This window comes from Leptopilina heterotoma, unplaced genomic scaffold (genome assembly GCF_015476425.1).
Source record: "Leptopilina heterotoma isolate Lh14 unplaced genomic scaffold, ASM1547642v1 Lhet_44, whole genome shotgun sequence".
NCBI lineage: Eukaryota > Metazoa > Arthropoda > Insecta > Hymenoptera > Figitidae > Leptopilina > Leptopilina heterotoma.
The window spans coordinates 1,054,227-1,076,357 of record NW_025111084.1 but is presented as its reverse complement, the minus strand read 5'-3'; the positions used below and the strand labels follow the sequence as shown (position 1 = coordinate 1,076,357).

General features: G+C 20.9%; 1 protein-coding gene across 1 annotated transcript; it reads left to right on the top strand.

Annotated features, from left to right (window-relative positions):
• Positions 1–230: 230 nt before the first annotated feature.
• LOC122506946 lies at positions 231–21,663 on the top strand. The gene is made up of 17 exons (XM_043619393.1): positions 231–374; positions 568–690; positions 949–1,066; positions 1,168–1,429; positions 1,559–1,678; positions 2,004–2,094; positions 2,174–2,310; positions 2,537–2,669; positions 2,741–2,792; positions 7,179–7,233; positions 7,376–7,489; positions 7,658–7,748; positions 7,827–7,966; positions 8,447–8,579; positions 20,969–21,105; positions 21,351–21,468; positions 21,610–21,663. Exons 1-17 carry the CDS (start codon positions 231–233, stop codon positions 21,661–21,663), a joined length of 2,022 nt encoding a protein of 673 aa, XP_043475328.1.
• Positions 21,664–22,131: the final 468 nt, after the last annotated feature.

Genomic DNA, 22,131 nt, shown 5'->3' with positions numbered 1-22,131 from the left:
GAAGTGATTCTAAAATATTCAACACATTTTGTTGTCTTTTTTTTCTCACTAACATTTCGCTTGAAACATTTGCATTCATTATTAATTATGATAATTGTAAGGTTTTTGAGTTAATTATTAATGCTTAGATTTTTGTTGAGAGATTCAATAGTAACTAAATATTTGTACCTTTCTTGTAAAAGTAAAGATTCTTTGAAAATTCTCGCTTTTCGAATTGTTCTTTATTCAAAATGGAACTTTTTGATTCTGAAATGTTTATTATAGTCAAAAAGTCACTCACGGTGTTGGGTCTTTGGATTGATCAAGAATTTTGGCAAACCGTTTTATTAAAATCTTTAGCTTATCTTGTGATTATTTCCACTCTTTATTTTCAGGTTGTTGAAAATACAAAAAATACTTTTTTCTTTCTTTGAGAAACTAAATTTGTTTTTTGAATAATATAAGTTTGTAATAATATAACTTTATTTTTAATTTATTCTCTCAAAGAAAAATTATTTTATTTAAATGCAGAATTTTTGTATTCTTTGGTGATTAATAATGAAACAAAACAATTTTTTTGAGATTTAGAGTTCATTTGTGATAAGTAATTGGAATCGCGATATGGATTCTGTACTTGATTGTTGCAGTATAATGATAGTATTTTTTTGGGGATTGGGCGTATTTTCGGTTTATTCCTTTAGACCAAAAACAGTAATTATTTAAATTAATAATTTATTTTATTGTAAATTTTAATGATTCAAATATAATTTATTTGATTTAAGGTCATTTGAACAAATATGACGTCATAATTTTATAACTAATGCTTTGCAGAAACTGTGACGTCATAATGATTCAATTGCCCTTAAATAAAAATTATTTAAATCAACTATAAATAATAGAACATTTTTTTCATTTGTTTTTTCGGGAATTTGTTAATAATTTTTCTTGCTATATTGATTTATTTTTCAGATATTCGCGATCGTTAAGGGCATTGAAGATAATTGGAAATTGTGGGCTTCTAAAGGTGAATTAAATAGGCTTACTGAACATACGGATGTTGGAAGAACATTTTCGACTTTATTATTTCGTAAGTTTTTTTTAGTGAAAAAATATTTATCAAATATTTATAATTCGAAAAATGAAAAAAATAAAAATAAAGATAAATTTTTATTTATGTTAAAATTACAGAGTACAATTACTGTGCGTTGTTTGCATACGTTCTAATGAATTGTTCGCCAGTATTACTTAATTATATTGTTCCTTCAAATGAAACTCGAAAAATGCATCCTGTGTACATTGCAAAACTCCCTTTCGACGAAGATAAATATCAATTGGGTGTTATTATTTTCGGTGCCGTGACATGTTTTTGTATGGTAACAATTCTTTGTACTGTTGATAGTTTGTACATTATGTCAGTTCAACAGGCATGTGGATTATTTGCAATTATCAGGTGAAAAAATTGTTTTTTTTTCTTAATATTTAGTCCTTTTTTTTGTAAAATCGAGTTTTTTTTTAAATTTTGTATCGTTTATGAATTATTGATATTGTCCCGAGAAAATAATAATTTTTGTCGTTTAAGGCATCGAATGAAAAATATAAGCCGCAAATTTAATTATTCTTGTTCCAAGGATTTACTGGGAATTGAACATTTTTATAAGGAACTTCATGCTTCCATTATGTATCATAATTATGCTCTCAGGTATTTATACTATTTATATTGGCATTATTTTTCTAAATTTATTTATTTTTGTTTATTTTTGTTTACTTTTGTTTACTTTTGTTTATTTTTGTTTACTTTTGTTTACTTTTGTTTACTTTTGTTTGTAATTGTTTATCTGCGTTTATTTTTGTTTAGATATTTTCCTTATTTTTATTTATAACTTTTATTTTTGTTTATTATTTTGTTGTTGATATTATTAATTCATTATTTTAGTGTTATTTTTATTTTGAATTTTCGATAATATTGGTATTTAAGGTTGAATTTATGATATTTAAATTTTTGTTCTGAATTGTATTTTTTTTAGATATGTAAAGGATTTGGAAAACTTATTCTCACCTTTTCTATTTATTACATATGGATGTAATGTTTTAACGACAAGTTTTGCATTACTGCAGGTATAAAAAAATCGATTTGAAAAAAGTATTGAAAGAGATGAATTGCGAACTAATATTTAGTGTAATTAATTTTATTTAGACAACGATGTCATTGGGAAATACTTTTTTCGTCGTGAAACAAATCGTTCTCTCCTTTACAGCATTGGCTCATATTTATTTTCTTGGTATTCCTGCTCAAAATTTGATAAATGAAAGCGCTGCTGTTACATTTGATATGTATGTTTGATAATAATTTAACTTAATGTTTGATAATAATTTAACCTAATATTCTATAATAATTTATTAACTTAATTTTCTGTAATAATTTTACTTAATTTTCTGTAATAATTTTACTTACTTTTCTATAATAATTAAATTTAGTTTTTTATGATTTAATTGTATAGTTAATTAATTATAGTAATTAAATCATAAATTTTTAATTTTTTGTTACGATAAATTTCAGGTATGACAATGAATGGTACGCTTTGCCAGTTAAGATTCAAAAATTATTACTTTTTGTAATTGTGCACAGTAACATGCCTTGCCATTTAACTGCTGGAAAAATTACAATAATGAATATGGAAAGTGTAGGAAAAGTAAGAAAGATAAAAAAAAATTTAATTTACAAAAAGTATTTTTAAAAACTAACTTTTATTTTTATTTCAAGTTTCTTAAAATGGCATTTTCGTACTTTACAATATTATCAGCAGTCAGTCAATAATAGTGGTGAAGTAAGGATTAATACATTACAATTTAAGTAAGGGCTTCTAATTAGTAAAAATAATTTTAGTTTTTATTTTATTTTACAGAATTAAACAGAAACTTTTAATTTTTTTAATCAATGTAAAAATAATACAAACATAATCTTAAAATTCTATGCTTCTTTGGTACCTTTCTTCGGAGAGCGTCACAATTTATTAATTAATTTTTTCTAGTTATCGTTGTCAGTGGAAAATATTTAATCTTTCATGAGAGAAACTGTCTTTAGGAATAATAGCTCATGCGTATATAATTTTCTTATGGACAATCTGCACATTTATTGAATCAAAGTATTGCTGTTACTTACACGTATGGGGAAAAATTTATCTACTAACTTTATTAATTTGTTAACTTTTATTAACAATTTAATATTTTTAAATTTTAATGTTTACTATTTTCTTGTATTTATTTTTATCTTTTATTTTCTGAAATTTTTGTATATTTTTCAATTTTCAGCTTACATTGAAGTTTATGAATAAAATACATTGTAGAAAGAATAAATTGTCTAGTAAAACATTGTACAACTGTTCTGCCGTACTAAGGAAAAACTTACATAAGTGCAATATCTGTCAAATTGGGAAAATAGAGAAAAACTGTTTGCTTCAAGAACTCTGTTTTAGAAATAAAAATTTAATAATTAAATGACACTTCTCTTTTAAAAGTGTCTGTGCTGATTCTAATTTTGCAAACAAAAATTTATTATTTAAATAAATCCTATGCAAAATGTGACTTACAATGTCTACCTTTTGAAAATACGGAGGAAAAACATTCGTACGATTTTCAGGGCACGCAAAGTACTTCGTATAAGTTTTTATCAAGTATTTCTTCACTTTCTTCATATTCTTTAATTTTTAATTAACATTTTTTGCACTTATTAATTGATATATTTAATTTTTATTAACACAGTTAAATGCAGTTTTTCTCTCCATGTTAATTGATCCCAAAAACTAAAATTTCACAAAATTGTTAGTTATGTAAGTTTTTCCTTAGTACGGCAGTGTAGGCGTAATGCGGAATTATTGACTAAATATTTTTCCAACAGTTCCGCCTCTTTATGCCTCTGTATTTATCTATAAATAATGAAAGTGATGTTGAAGTTAGCAATTTTCCATAATAGCTTCTATAGATTTCAAAAATGCAATATAAATTCATTAAATATGCTGAGAAATTATAATGCGGTGCTTTACAATTGGAATAATACACGCTTCTCTTGTTTGAATTAAACTTATTTTATAAATTTCCTTTTGGAAAAAGTTTAGAAAAAGAAGAAGAATTAGAAACTTCTTTGTTGTGTTCCTAAAGATTTGATGAAAATTTGCTTTTATTGTGTGAAAGCGCTCCTTGATAATTTATAATTTAGTATTTATTTATAGTTCGTAATAAGAAGGGAATTTGATAATAAATCAATCTTTACTTATTTATTGAAAACTTGAGTTTTTAATTTGTACCTTCTATTTCTTGTGAATTGCTGTTAATAATTAATCGACAAAAGGATGAGGAAGTTTTATTACAAAATGCTTCGGAAAATAAAGATGGTAAAGGAATCGTAAACGCATTGATATCTCCTTTTTTCAATTTTACATAAACTATAAAGTTGTATAAACTAAATATTAAAAATGACAATTTTTTATTCTGGTCATTTGATGTTAAACAGAATAGCCCTGTCAACGTTGGGTGTATGGAATAGACAAAGATTTTGGATAAAAATTTTATTAAAATTTTCCGTTTATTTTATGATTTTATCAAATATTTATGTTCAAGTAAATATTTTTTGTGATAATATATTAAGAAATAGAAAATTAAATATTTAAAATTAAAATTAATTCTTTTGAGATAATCGTATTTTAAACCATTTTTCGAAAACAATTTTTATTGAATCTTTTTGTTGTAATGAAGATTTGAATATTAATAATTTGTCCTAATAATTCTCTTTCTTTTCCTTTACTCCAAAAAATATAAACACAACCTAACATTTTTTGCTTCTTAGGTCAAAATTATACCAGATTTTTAGAGAGAAAATTCTTTAAAATTATTTTTCTCGTCTCTGCAACGAAAAAAATTTCATTTCAAATTAGGGGAACATAGTCTAGGTCGGCCACCTTTTTGACTTTTGTTTATAACTTTTTTTTAAAAATGAATTTGGACAATTGAAGTATATGGTTGGAAAGTCCTGTTTAATAGGAACATTTTTTCTGTACAAAGTAAATTGACAGGTTTAAAAATGAAAAAGTTATAAAGATTTAAAAAAAAAAAAATTTGTAGTCCAGGTTGGCCATTACAGTCAAGGTCGGCCATGTTTAAAATTCAAAGGGCATTAATCGTTAAAAAATAAAATAACATGTTTGGAGTTACGGAAAATTGATTCTTTATTGTTTACAGTTTGTAACTTAATGAAATAACAAAATAATAACAATAAACAATATAAAAAAATAAATATAAATAAAAAAAAGTTTTGCACTAAAATATTAATAAAATTAAATAAAAATATTAATAAGATGATCAATTATATTATGAGTTATACAGAATTGCAGTTTTTGCAAATGAAGTAGCTCGTCCTCAACTTTGCGCATTTTAAACACATAGTGGCCGACCTTGACAGTAAGTAACATTACCGAATTGTTGTAACCATAAAGAAATACGTTTCGGGATTCGATTTTTTACTTTGTTTTCCTTTCAACCATGAGTCCCACAAATTTTCTGCATACTTGCCTTGACGATTCAATTTGTTTTTTATCTTTTATTAATGGTTTTTCACATTATGCACAAAACTTTTTTTGAGCTTTTTTTGTACCGACGTCACAGAAAACACAATTTTCGATTTTCCGAAAATGTAATTGAACAAAAAGTTAGGTTTCACTAAGACAAGCTTCGACAAAAATGCGCGTAGGTGGCGCTAGTGAACTTGACAAAAAAACGCGAGTGGCCTACCTAGACAGTAGGCCAACCTTGACTACATTCCCCTACTATTTACCAGTTTTATTTATTTTCACTATGAAATTACGATTTGGGACTTCTGAAGAAAAAAAAATTGTAGGTTATGTTTTAAATTTTTTGAATAAAAATACCTACAAAAAGTGAATAAATTGGTGTTTAAATTCTCTTTACACAAAAAATAGTCTTTAAAATCTGATTTTAGTTTTACGATATAATTAAAAAGAAAGAGAAAATTAAATCAATGACATTTAAAATTCTTTGCTTCTCAGGTACCTTTCTTCGGAGCGTGTCACGTAAAATTAATGATTAAAATATGAATTAATATTAATTTATATTAATTTACTTAATATTCAATATAATACATTTTTTTTACTAACAATTTTTTAAATTTATTTTATAATATTTTTAGGGTGCATTTATAGTACATGAAAGAAGAAACTTGCAGAATGTAATTGAATGCATCACTTCAAGCACTCTTTTTGTAATGGCTTTTTTTATATTTAGTGTTTATGCCTCAAAACCAAAAAAAGTAATTATTTGTTTATAAAAAATTTATAGTAATTAATTATTTATAATTTATATAGAAGATGAAGATCAAAAAAATTCTTAATTAATTAATTAATTAATTTTCTTAAATCTTAATTCTTAATTTAAAAAATTCTTTAAATCATCTTAAAAAAATCACTTTTTTAATATTTTGACTGCGTTTTTCGGATTTTTTAATTCTTTTGTCATTTAAACTTTTTGATGATCAATTAATTAATTATACTTATTTAAAAAAATTTAATAATGTATTGTCTAATTTAATATTTGTATATTTTTCAGTTATTATTTCTTATTGAGTGCATTGAAAAAGATTGGAAATTTTTTTCATCTAAATATGAATTAACTATACTCGAACGAAAGGCAAAAATTGGAAAACTGTATACTGTAGTTTGTTTCGGTGAATAAGATTTAATAAGAATAAATTCGCACTTCAATAAAATAAAAGTCGCACTTTAATAATTTTATTACTGAAAGGTCACTTTTTATACTAATTACCGTCGGACTTTTGTTTAATAATTAAAAAATTCAAGTATAATTTATTGTTATTCATTGTTTTTTTTATATTAAGTATAAAGAAGTAAATATATATTTTTTCTAATTATATTTATTGTATTTATATAAATGTTTATCTATATTATAATTATATTTATAAATTACAGGTTATTATTATAGTTGCTTTGTTGTCTCTTCTTGCATAACTTTCTCACCAATTTTTCTTGACATAATTGATCCGTTAAATGAATCACGAAAATTAGAATTTTATTTTCCATCAAGATTTTTTTTCGATGAAGAAAAATATTTTAATTATATTCTACTTTATGGATCTTCTTCACTATTTCATGTACTATTAGTTTTTTGTGCCTTAGATTCAATGTATGCTGTTATAATTTTGCATGCTTGTGGATTACTCGAAATTTTCAGGTGAAAAAAATATGTATAATAATTAATTATTAATAATTCTTTTTATATATAATATAATATAATAATAATTGTATTAATTAATTTAATTAATTTTATATTTAAATAATTTAATTAATATACTATTATTTTTTGCAAAATTAAGGTATCAAATAAAGACATCGGTCAATACATTTTTATCTTCTGGTAAAAATATAAATATTAAGGAGTTTCAGAAGAAATTCTTTTTTTCTATTAAATTACAACTTTACGCTATTAGGTATTTTTTAAAATTCTTATTATTATTATTATTTTTTGTAGTCGGAATTATTATTATTATTAGTATTTATTAGTCCGTTTACAAGTAAATAATGATAATTATATGTATTAACAATATTATTATCAATTTGTTTCTTTTACATAAATTTGTTATTCTGATGCGCTGAAGATATGCAAATGCGCTTGAAGACTTCTATTCACCATATCTATTTTTTACTATGGGAATAAATGTTTTAACAATAAGCTTACCATTAGTTCAGGTATAATTAAATATTGGAAATAATTTTGAAAATAAAAACCTTGAAATATAATTTTTTTAAATAATTAATTCTATTTAGTCATCGATTTCTTCGGGAAACAATTACATATCTCAAATGAATCAATTTTTACTTGGTTTTGGATCTTTGGTTCATATTTTCTCTATTGGAATACCTGCTCAAAATTTGATAAGTGTAAGCTCTTCAATTTCATTTGACGTGTAAGTTTCAATATCAGCTTAAGTTTCGAATTTTTTTTCAAATTGAAGCGCCTGTTAGCAAAAGGGATTACGATATCTTTTTTATTTTTATAAATTTTTGTTTTGTTTAAAAATTTTAAATTATGTATTCTAGAAGAGAATTTTAAATTAATTTTCTGTTTTCGAAAAAATTTGATTTTTCTCGATTACCTTGATAATGGGGAAAAAATTAATAATTTTGTCTTTGATTATAAATATGCGCATTAAAATTCTCTATTAGGATGTATAATTTAAAAATTATATTAAAAACTATTAATAAGCAATATAATAACAATTATATTTTAAAATTACAATTTTTTATTATTATTATTACTATTTTATTACCTACTATAATTTTTTTATTACTATTATTTTAATTATTATTATTATTATTATTATTATTATTATTATTATTATTATTATTATTATTATATAAAAAAATTTAATTCTAAACGATTTTAGTTATTCCAATAAATGGTATGAATTGCCAATTAAATATAGAAAATTAATGCCTTTTATTATTATGCAAAGTGATATTCCTTGTCAGTTAACTGCAGGAGGAATTATAGTAATGAATATGGAGACTGTGGCAAAAGTAAGAAATCATTTTTGAATTTGACATTATTTTTGATTGTGTTATTAAAGATAATCTCTCTTTCATTTTAAGATTGTAAAATTATCCTTCTCCTACTATACACTGATTTCAACAGTATATAAATAATGAAATACGTAAAAGGAAAATAATCACACATTATATTTGAATTATAAAAAATGCTTTATGTGTTATATATTTTGTTTAATCATAAAATTAATATGTAAAATTAATGAATTATAATAAAATAAAGAAACTTGAAATATTAATTTATTCAAGTTGTATAATTCAATGTGTGGGAAAATTAGTATTTTTTTATAATATTGTAAACAGTAACAGGTCTTCTCATCTGGAAAAATTACAATATCATGAGTATGGAAAACTGTGTCAAAAGTGAGAATAAAATTTTAATTTTTTATTTATTATTCTCTTATTTCAATTATTTATTAGGGGAGTATAGTCGAGGTTGGACCACCTTTTGACTTTTGTCAATAAAAATCAATCAATAAAATTAAATATAAATATTAATAAGATTATCAATTAAATTATAAGTTATACAGAATCGCAGTTTTTGCAAATGAAGTAGCTCGTTCTCATCTTTACGCATTTTAAGTTCGAAGTGGCCAACCTTGACAGAAAGTAACATTACCGAATTGTTCTAACATACATTTGATATGTATGTTTGATAATAATTTAACTTAATGTTTCATAATAATTTAACTTAATACTCTATAATAATTTCATTTAGTTTTTTATGATCTAAGTATAAAGTTAATTAATTATAGCAATTCAATCATAAATTTTTAATTTTTTGTTACGAATAATTTCAGGTATGACATTGCCAGTGAAAATTCAAAAATTATTACTTTTTGTAATTGTGCATAGTTACATGTCTTGCCATTAAACTGCTGGAAAAGTTACAATAATGAATATGAAAAGTGTAGGAAAAGTAAGAAAGATAAAAAAAAATTTTAATTTACAAAAAATATTTTTAAAAACTAAGTTTTATTTTTATTTTAAGTTTCTTAAAATGGCATTTTCGTACTTTACAATACTATCTGCAGTCAGTCAATAATAGTCGTGAAGTAAAGATTAACACATTACAATTTAAGTAAGTGAAAAATTATGTATTAATTACTGTTTTGATAATATTGTTCTGTAAATATTATTTCCTTTTTATAAATACCAAATTATCTTTTTTTTATTACTTCTCTTATTAAAAATAAAAATTGTCACTATACTTTAACTCTTTGAAAATTTTAACTATATTTAAAGAGAATATAATTGAAAAATATTTTTAAGAAATTTGTACAAATCATTATAACTATTTAATTAACTAGCAACAATTCGCGCGCTGCTAACTTCTTACTACCTTTTTTTTAAAATAAACTTAGCAATTTTAAAAATATTAGAATTTAAACATTTTCTAATTTAAATTTTTGTTGAAAACACTAAAAAAAATGCAATTTTGGAGAAATTATAAATAATTGCAGAAATTCAATTATTTTCAAAAAAAGATACAATTCTTTTTATAAAATTCAACTATGTTCAAAATTTGAAAAAAATTCTCATAAAAATCCTAATTATCTTTATAAATAACAAAATTCATCTTCAAAGTTGAATTATTTTCATAAATGTCAAAAAAATTCTTGTCCTAATTTAAATTATTTTCAAAAATTTTTCTAATTTCAGGTGTTTTCAATATCTACTATTTTAATAAAATTTCCCAAACATTTAATTATTTTCATAAATAATAAAAATTTTGCAGGAATTCAATTATTTTTATAAATAATAAATTTTTTTTTAAGGAATTCAATTATTATTTTCATAAAAAATAATTTAAAATTCTAGAAAATAATAATTGAATTAAAATGATGAAAATAATTTTGATGAAGTTACAGTAACAATATTTTTATGATTTGAATTTGAAATTTTTGAATGTCTTAATTTTTGTGGGAAATCCTGTTCCAAAAATAAGATTAAAAATAGGAATTGTGCAAATATTTTTTTTCTTTTTCTAAAACAAAATAATAATTTTAAGTATTTAAAAAATTGTGATTCATAAACAAAAATAATGCAAAATAAATAAATTTTCTATTTCTTAATCACAGTTGTTTAACAATTTTGTAATTTTGTTTAGAAGTAAAGAACAAAAATAATTTCAATTTGACAAAACATAATATTTAACAAAATTTTTGTCTTTTAACGAAAAGAAGTGAAATTTATAAAAATAATTGAATTGTTTCGAAGAATTTATTAAAATTTTAGAAAATAAATAAATTTTATGTTAATATTTGAAAATTTAAATTCTTTCTTGGAATTCTATTAAAATTGTTTTGAAAAGAATTGAATTTTTGAAAAAAAATTTAATATTTATAAAAATAATTTAATTATTGCCAAGAATTTTACTATTTATAAAAATAATTGAAATGTTTTGAAGAATTTATTAAAATTTTAAGAAATAATTAAATTTTTATGAAGAATTTTATAGAAATATTTAAAAATAATGAAATTTTTTCGACAAATTTAATTAAATTTGTTTCGAAAATTATTAAATTTCTTTAAAGAATTTTATTAAAATTAAGTACATTCAAAATAATTGAATTCATCACAAAAATTTTATTATTTTTTGAAAATAATTGAATTCTTTAAATTTTTTTGACTAATATATTTAAAAATTGCATTGAAAGTAATTTAATTTTTATATAGAATTTTTTAAAACAATTTTGGGAATAATTGAATTATTTTTAGAGAATTTTAAATTCTTATTGAAATTGAATTTTTTGGAAATCTTTGAAAATAATTAAATTCTTTAGTGTAATTTTATATAAATTTGATTAAAAATAATTTAATTCCTGCAAAGAATTTTAGTATTTATAAAAATAGTTGAATTGTTTCGAAGAATTTATTAAAAGTTTAGGAAGTAATTGAAATTTATGGAAATATTTAAAAATATTTGAATTTATACGAGGAATTCAATTAAAATTGTTTTGAAAATAATTGAATTCATGCAAAGAATTTTACTATTTAGAAAATTAATTGAATTCTTGCGAAGAATTTTTATGTTTATAAAAATAATTGAATTATTTAGAAGGATTTATTAGAATTTTAGAAAAAAAATTGAATTTTTTCGAAGTGTGTTACAAATTTTAAAAAAAATTTTATTCTTCCGAAGAATTCAATTAAAATTTTTTTGAAAATAATTGAATTTTTGTAAAGACTTTACTATTTAGTAATAGTTTTCTTTAAAAAAAAAATTAAAATTAACAGTAAAAAGAAAATAATAATCTATTATTTTATTCAGGTTTAGTTTCTAATTTATTATTAATTATTAGTTCAATAATTATTAAAATTATTTATTTCAAATAAATGAATTGAATTTATTCATTGTTGATAGATTAATTATTAGTCTATGAATTATTAATTTGTTGATTAATTAAATACTTTAAAGCAACAGATATATTAAATGTTTACTTACTTATGTATTTAGTAGGAAAATAAAAAACTATTTTCAAAATGTTTCAGATCACAAATTTTGTTTTGACTATAGAGAAGAAAATTCGAAAATTAACTACAATTGCACTTAAGTTTCTGTGATATATTCTCTATTTTATAGATTTCAATAAAATGCAAATGGATTAAATAATAAATTTAATCCATTTTATTAAAATATATTTAATGTGTTAAGAAGAAGTTTCACTCTATATTCTTCATGTATTAAAATATTTAGAGAAAAAAATTTATAATAATGTGTGACGCGTTCCGAAGAAAGGTACCAAAGAAGCAAAAAATATTTAATTTAAATATTAATTTAATGTAAAAATAATACAAACATAACCGTAAAATTCTTTCTTTCCTTGGTACCTTTCTTCGGAGAGCGTCACAATTTATTAATTAATTTTTTTTATTTATCGTTGTCAGTGGAAAATATTTATTCTTTCATGAGAGAAATTGTCTTTAGGAACAATGGCTAATGCGTATATAAAATTTTTTTATGAACAATCTGCACAACATTTATTAAATCAAAGTATTGATTTACTAACTTTATTGTTTTATTAACTTTATTAACAATTTATTATTTAAAAATTTTAATATTTACTATTTTATTGCATTTATTTTTATTTTTATCTCTTTTGATCTTTTATTTTCTGAAATTTGTGTATATTTCTTAATTTTCAGCTTACATTGAAGTTTATGAATAAAATACATTGTAGGCAAAATACATTGTCTAGTAAAACATTGTATAACTGTTGGCGTAATGCGGAATTATTGACTAAATATTTTTCCAACAGTTCCGCCTCTTTCTGCCTCTGTATTTATCTATAAATAATGAAAATGATGTTGAAGTAACAATTTTCCATAATAGCTTCTATAGATTTCAGAAATGCTATATAAATTCATCAAATATGCTGAGAATTTATAATGAGATGCTTTACAATTGTAATAATACATATTTCTGAATAAACGCTTCTCTTCTTAGAATTACACTTGTTTTATAAATTTCCTTTTGGAAAAAGTTCAGAAAAAGAAGAAGAATTAGAAACTCTTTTGTTGTGTTCTTAAAGATTTGATGAAAATTTGCTTTTATTGTGTGAAAGCGCTCCTTGATAATTTATAATTTAGTATTTATTTATAGTTCGTAATAAGAAGGGAATTTGATAATAAATCAATCTTTACTTATTTATTGAAAACTTGAGTTTTTAATTTGTACCTTCTATTTCTTGTGAATTGCTGTTAATAATTAATCGACAAAAGGATGAGGAAGTTTTATTATAAAATGCTTCGGAAAATAAAGATGGTAAAGGAATCGTAAACGCATTGATATCTCCTTTTTTCAATTTTACATAAACTATAAAGTTGTATAAACTAAATATTAAAAATGACAATTTTTTATTCTGGTCATTTGATGTTAAACAGAATAGCCCTGTCAACGTTGGGTGTATGGAATAGTCAAAGATTTTGGATAAAAATTTTATTAAAATTTTCCGTTTATTTTATGATCTTATCAAATATTTATGTTCAAGTAAATATTTTTTGTGATAATATATTAAGAAATAGAAAATTAAATATTTAAAATTAATATTAATTCTTTTGAGATAATCGTATTTTAAACCATTTTTCGAAAACAATTTTTATTGAATCTTTTTGTTGTAATGAAGATTTGAATATTAATAATTTGTCCTAATAATTCTCTTTCTGTCCTTTCACTCAAAAAATTATAAACACAACCTAAACTTTTTTGCTTCTTAGGTCCAAATTTTACCAGATTTTTAGAAAGAAAATTCTTTCAAATTATTTTTCTTGTCTCTGCAACGAAAAAAATTTCACTTCAAATTACTATTTATCAATTTTATTTATTTTCACTATGAAATTTATGATTTGTGACCCTTCTGAAGAAAGAAAATTTTAAATTTTTTGAATAAAAATACCTACAAAAAGTGAATAAATTGGTGTTTAAATTCTCTTTACACAAAAAATGTTTTTTAAAATCTAATTTTAGTTTTACGATATAATTAAAAAGAAAGAGAAAATTAAATCAATGACATTTAAAATTCTTTGCTTCTCAGGTACCTTTCTTCGGAGCGTGTCACGTAAAAGTAATGATTAAAATATGAATTAATATTAATTTATATTAATTTACTTAATATTCAATATAATACATTTTTTTTACTAACAATTTTTTAAATTTATTTTATAATATTTTTAGGGTGCATTTATAGTACATGAAAGAAGAAACTTGCAGAATGTAATTGAATGCATCACTTCAAGCACTCTTTTTGTAATGGCTTTTTTTATATTTAGTGTTTATGTCTCAAAACCAAAAAAAGTAATTATTTGTTTATAAAAAATTTAACGTAATTAATTATTTATAATTTATATAGAAGATGAAGATCAAAAAAATTCTTAATTAATTAATTAATTAATTTTCTTAAATCTTAATTCTTAATTTAATAAATTCTTCAAATCATCTTAAAAAAAATCACTTTTTTAATATTTTGACTGCGTTTTTCGGATTTTTTAATTCTTTTGTCATTTAAACTTTTTGATGATCAATTAATTAATTATGCTTATTTAAAAAAATTTAATAATTTATTGTCTAATTTAATATTTGTATATTTTTCAGTTATTATTTCTTATTGAGTGCATTGAAAAAGATTGGAAATTTTTTTCATCTAAATATGAATTAACTATACTCGAACGAAAGGCAAAAATTGGAAAACTGTATACTGTAGTTTGTTTCGGTGAATAAGATATAATAAGAATAAATTTAGATCCTAAATAATGATAGAAAAAAAAAATTGTCGCGTTTTAATAATTTTATTACTGAAAGGTCACTATTTATAATTATCATTGGACACTCTGTTTAATAATTAAAAAATTCAAGTATAATTGATTGTTATGAATTGTTTTTTTATTTAGGAATAAATTTTATAATAAATTTTATATTGAAGTACATATAAGTAAATATATATTTTTTCTAATTATATTTATTGTAATTTATATATTTATTTATATTATAATTATATTTATTGTATTTATATATTTATTTATATTATAATTATATTTATAAATTACAGGTTATTATTATGGTTGCTTTGTTTTATCTTCTTGTATAACTTTCTCACCAATTATTCTTGACATAATTGATCCTTTAAATGAATCACGAAAATTAGTATTTTATTTTCCATCAAAATTTTTTTTCGATGAAGAAAAATATATGAATTATATTCTACTTTATGGATCTTCTTCACTTTTTCATGTACTATTAGTCTTTTGTGCCTTAGATACAATGTATGCTGTTATGATTCTACATGCTTGTGGATTACTCGAAATTTTCAGGTGAAAAAAATATGTATAATAATTAATTATTAATAATTCTTTTTATATATAATATAATATAATAATAATTGTATTAATTATTTATAATTGAAATAATTTTGAATACGAAAACCTTGGAATAACATTATGGATTAATTTAATTAATTTTACATTTAAATAATTTAATTAATATACTATTATTTTTTGCAAAATTAAGGTATCAAATAAAGACAACGGTCAATACATTATTTTTATGTACTGGTAAAAATATAAATATTAAGGAGTTTCAGAAGAAATTCTTTTTTTCTATTAAATTACAACTTTACGCTATTAGGTATTTTTTAAAATTCTTATTATTATTATTATTTTTTGTAGTCGGAATTATTATTATTATTAGTATTTATTAGTCCGTTTACAAGTAAATAATGATAATTATATGTATTAACAATATTATTATCAATTTGTTTCTTTTACATAAATTTGTTATTCTGATGCGCTGAAGATATGCAAATGCGCTTGAAGACTTCTATTCACCATATCTATTTTTTACTATGGGAATAAATGTTTTAACAATAAGCTTACCATTAGTTCAGGTATAATTAAATATTGGAAATAATTTTGAAAATAAAAACCTTGAAATATAATTTTTTTAAATAATTAATTCTATTTAGTCATCGATTTCTTCGGGAAACAATTACATATCTCAAATGAATCAATTTTTACTTGGTTTTGGATCTTTGGTTCATATTTTCTCTATTGGAATACCTGCTCAAAATTTGATAAGTGTAAGCTCTTCAATTTCATTTGACGTGTAAGTTTCAATATCAGCTTAAGTTTCGAATTTTTTTTCAAATTGAAGCGCCTGTTAGCAAAAGGGCTTACGATATCTTTTTTATTTTTATAAATTTTTGTTTTGTTTAAAAATTTTAAATTATGTATTCTAGAAGAGAATTTTAAATTAATTTTCTACTTTCGAAAAAGTGACAAATAGAAATCATCAGAATTTTTTTCACTTCTTTTCATTAAAAGACTAAAATTTTGTTAAATATTATGTTTTGTCAAATTGAAATTATGCAGATTTTTGTTCTTCTAAGCAAAATTAGAAAATTGTTAAACAACTGATTAAGAAATAGAAAATTTATTTATTTTGCATTATTCTTGTTTATGAATCACAATTTAAAAAAAAAATTATTATTTTGTTTTCGAAAAAGAAGAAAAATATTTGCACAATTTCTATTTTTAATCTTATTTTTTGAACAGGATTTTCTACAGGAATTAAGACATTCAAAAATTTTAAATTCAAACCTTTTTTAAATTAAACAATTTATAAAAAATTGTTATAAAACATGAAGATATCGATTGCTCCGAGTCGAAGACTCGGAGTGATCGATTTCTTCATGTTTCCTAATAATTAAAGATTACCGAGAGATAAAATCATTATTTTATATTATAACAATATTGTTACTGTAACTTCATCAAAATTATTTTCATCATTTTAATTTAATTATTATTTTCTAGAATTTTAAATTATTTTTTATGAAAATAATAATTGAATTTCTTGAAAAATTTTTATTATTTATAAAAAATTAAATGTTTGCATACAATTTTATCAAAATTTTTTTTAAATAATTGAATTCTTTTTGGGAAATTTTATTAAAATAGTAGATATTGAAAGTCTTTGAAATTAGAAAAATTTTTGAAAATAATTTAAATTAGGACAAGAATTGTATCTTTTTTTGAAAATAATTGAATTTCTGCAATTATTTGTAATTTCTCCAAAATTGCATTTTTTTAGTGCTTTCAAAAAAAATTTTAATTTTAATTTAATAAAATTTTTAAATTTAAATTATTAAGTATTATTATTATTATTATTATTTTATTAGTTATTCCAGTAAATGGTATGAACTGCCAATTAAATATAAAAAATTACTGCCTTTTATAATTATGCAAAGTGATATCCCTTGTCAGTTAACTGCAGGAGGAATTATAGTAATGAATATGGAGACGGTGACAAAAGTAAGAAATCATTTTTGAATTTTTGAATTTTACATTATTTTTGATAATTTTATTAAAGTTTATTTTACTTTTTTCAATTTCATTTTAAGATTGTAAAATTATCCTTCTCCTACTATACACTGATTTCAACAGTATATAAATAATGAAATACGTAAAAGGAAAATAATCACACATTATATTTGAATTATAAAAAATGCTTAATTGTGTTATATTATTTTGTTTAATCATAAAAATAATATGTAAAATTAATGAATTTTAATAAAATTAAGAAACTTGAAATATTAATTTATTCAAGTTGTATAATTCAATGTGAATGGAAAGCTGTGTCAAAAGTAAGAATAAAATTTTAATTTTTTATTTATTATTCTCTTATTTCAATTATTCATGCAGTAAATTAATATTTTATTAATGTACACTGAAAAAAAATTTATTTGACTCAAATAACCGATTACTTGAATATTATCAATTAAATATTTACTTGAATCAGGTAATTTTTATTTAAGTCAATTAAATGGTATTTAAACCAATAATTTCAGTATTTGAAGGAAATATGAATTGAACCACTTAATTGACTCAAATAAAAATTATTTAATTCAAATAATTTTTTTTTTAGTGTAGTAATTAGTAATTTATTAATTATTAATAATTAATTGTTCGATAATTAATATTTTCATTATTAATTTATTTACAATTATTAATAATATATTAATTATTAATTTATTTTTCAATTATTAATAATATATTAATTATTAATTTGTTGATTTATTGAATAGGTACTTTAAATTAACTTGTGCATGAAAACAATAAATTTTTTTAATATTGGTTTACTTACTTGTTTATTGATAATGAAACAATTTTTTTTTCAATTACAGATGTTTCAGACAAAAAATTTTATTTTTTGTCGAAAAGAAAACTTTAATATTAACGACAAGAAGCACTATATATTGCACTTCAATTTCTATAAAATATTTTCTATTATTTATTATTTATTATAAGTTTTCATCTCTCAACTTTTATTAAAATTTCTGAAATTTATAAGAAAAATTATAATTGTAATAGAATAACCACAGTGGGTCTCAATTCACTTCAACCCAAAAGTGCTTGCACATCTCGTTTTTTTTTATATTGTTTCTGGGATGCCTCCTGATGATTTTAAGGTAAAAATGAAAAAAATCGGTTGGGCCCTTTTTGAAAAAACTAATTTTTTGATTTTTTTAAAGAGGTTATATTTTTTTTGTATATTTTTTGCATAGTATATTTTTTTGTATGGTATATTTTTTTGTATAGTAAATTTTTTTTGTATGGTATATTTTTTTGTATGGTATATTTTTTTGTATAGTATATTTTTTCCAGTATAGTATATTTTTTCCTCGTATATTTCTTCATCTAGAACTTAAGTAAAAAATTAATTAAACTACTGAATAAGGTTAGTAAATATTTTACTAAAATTTAGTGTTTTCTATTTTTAATATTATTCGATGATTTATTTTTACTAATTCAGATTTGGAGAGTAAAGACATTTTAAATTTTATCACGTAAAATAGATTTAATTTTAATTCAGGAATTTTTTTTCTCGATACAATGAAATATTTAATGAATTTTTAATTTATTTAATTAATTGATTAATTTAGGGTACTTTTGTACTTTATACTTGGAGAGACGATTTGGATGCTGCAATTGATTGTTGCAGTATAATAACATTATTTTTGATGAGTTTGGGTATATATTCAGTTTATGTCTTTAAACAAAAAAAAGTAATTATAAAGTAATTATATTAAAAAATTATATGAAATTATAAATATTATAATATAATTCGTACTGTTAATTATTTTATTATTTCAATTATAGAATAAAAGTTATTTGATTCAAGTAAATATTTAATTAATAATAGTCGGTTATTTTTTTTTAATTAAATTTTCAATTTTTAATTTTCTTTTTTATTAATTACGAATGAAGGTTTCGACTAATTATTTTTTATTAATTAATCCATTATTTGAATCAAATAATTTTTTTTGGCTATTATTTTTATTTTTTAATTAATGGAAAAAAATGTAAAAAATAAGAAAAAATTGCTTGTCTGAATTTAATATTTTTCTTTTTTCATCAAAATAATTTAATCGAAAATCGTATTTGTTCCTTTATTATTTAAATAATTTTTATTTTTTCCCAATTTTATTGGGAATTTGATAATAATTTTTTTTTTTTGTTAATATTAATTGATTTATTTTTCAGCTATCGTATATTGTTGAGTGTATTGAAAATGATTGGAAATTATGGTCATCTAAAGGTGAAATAAATAAGCTTCATGAACATAAGCAAATTGGAAAAAAATACTCGACTTTCTCGTTTAGTAAGAATTTTTAAATATTTTTATGAGAGACAAAAAATGTTTAATTTATATATTCAGTTAATAATAATGAACATTTTTATTTATTTATAGAATATAATTACGCTACGCTGGTTGCATATGTATTTATAAATTTTTCACCAGCCATACTTAACATTATTATGCCTTTAAATGAACCCAGAAAAGTACGATCAGTGTATCCTGCAAAATTCCCTTTCGACGAAGAAAAATATTTCTTATTTATCGCGGTTCATAGTGTCATAACAGGTAGGTATTATTATGGTAGGACTTTTTTTAACCGTTGACAGTATGTACGTGACGACAATTCAACAGGCCTGTGGATTATTTGGAATTATCAGGTAAAAATTGGAAAAATAAGTATTTTTCAAGAATTTTTAAAATTTCTCTCTAAATTTAAATTAGTAAAAATTTTAATTAATTTAAAGTAGTGGCTAACTTTTTGTAGTAAATATTACTAACAAATTTGTAAAATAATTACTATTTACTAGCAATTAAATATTAAAAATTACTATTTACTTGTAGTTAAATAGTAAAAATTACTATTAACTAGTAGGTAAATAGTAAAATTACTATTTATTAGTAATTATATAGTAAAATTACTATTTATTAGTGAAATTTACTAATTCAAAAGAAAAAAGTCAATTACTAATTCAAAATTAGCAAACAGTTTTACTAATTAAAATTTAGAGAGTATTTTTTTCATTGATGGGAGAAAATATTAACATTTATTTCATTTAAGGTATCGAATGAAAAATATGTCCGTTGATTTTCATTCTACTTATTCTCAGGATGTAAAGGGAATTGAAAATTTTTATAAGGAATTTAATTATTCCATTAAATATCATTATTACACTCTTAGGTATTTATTGAAATAATATTGCCTTTCTGTATTTGTTTCAAATTGGTATTGTTAATTTATTATATACTTTATCGTGAATTTAATTGAAATTAACTTTAATTTATGATAGAATTAATTTATATAATAGAATTTTTATTATTTCTAGATTGTAATTTTTTCAGTTATGTAAAGGACCTGGAAGATTTTTACTCTCCTTTTCTACTTATTGCCAATGGATGTAATGTATTGACGATAAGTTTTGCATTACTGCAGGTAAAATTTAAAGAAATTTGAAGAGTTTTAAAAACACAAAAAATTGCGAACTAATATTTAGTAATTAATTTTAATTAGGCATCGATTTCAATGGAAAGTAATATTTCTATGGTGAAGCAAGTGGTCCTTTCATTGGCAACAATGGTTCATGTTTGCTTTCTTGGATTACCTGCTCAAAATTTGATAAATGAAAGCGCTGCTTTTGCATTTGATATGTATGTTGAGAAATTAAATTTTATTTTAAAAATTTTATTTTTTCTTCTAATAATTTAATTAATATTAATAATGTGTAATTGTTTATAATAATTTGATAAAATTTTTTATAATAATACAAAAAATGGCAAATATTTTAATTATATAAATTGAAAATTGAAAATTTTCAATTTAGAAAATAATTTTATTTAAAAATACAATTTTTTATTTAATTTTTAATTACAATTTTTGTTACGAATAATTTCAGGTATGACATTCCTGTTAAAATGCAAAAATTAGTACTTTTTATAATTATGCACAGTAACATTCCATGTCAGTTAACTGCTGGAAAAATTTCAATTATGAATATGGAGACAGTGGCATCAGTAAGAAAGAAATAATGATTTTAATTTAATTAAAATTTTTTTTTTAAATATTAATTTAATTTAAACTGCATGCAGTAATCAATAAAGAGAGTAAACAATTTTTTATACATTAAAAAATGATTTTTTATTTTTCATATAAAGATTATAAAAATGGCATTTTCCTATTTCACAATGTTATCAGCAATCAGTCAATAAATCGAACAGGAACGTAAAATAAAATTAATTATGTTTTTAAGTAAGTGGAAAAAAATTTAATTTTCATTAATGAAAAGTTTGTTTGTTGATTATAAATTTACTAAATTATAAATTTACTCACTAAATTTGAATTAGTAAAAATGTTTAATAATTTAAATTAGTGACTGACATTTGCTTTTGAATTATTATCAATTTTTAGTGAATTTTAAATTTTAAATAGGAATTTTAAGAACAACTGATTACAGAAATTCAATTATTTTCAAAAGTGATAAACTTCTTCGCTTAAATTCAATTATGTTCAAAAACATTTTTTTTAATTTTTGTCAAAATTTAAATTATCTTTATAAATAATAAAATTCTTCTCCAAAATTGAATTATTTTCAAAAAATTTAAAAAAATTCTTGGCAAAATTTCAATTATTATCAAAAATTTTCCTCATTTCAATTATTTTTAATATCTACTATTTTA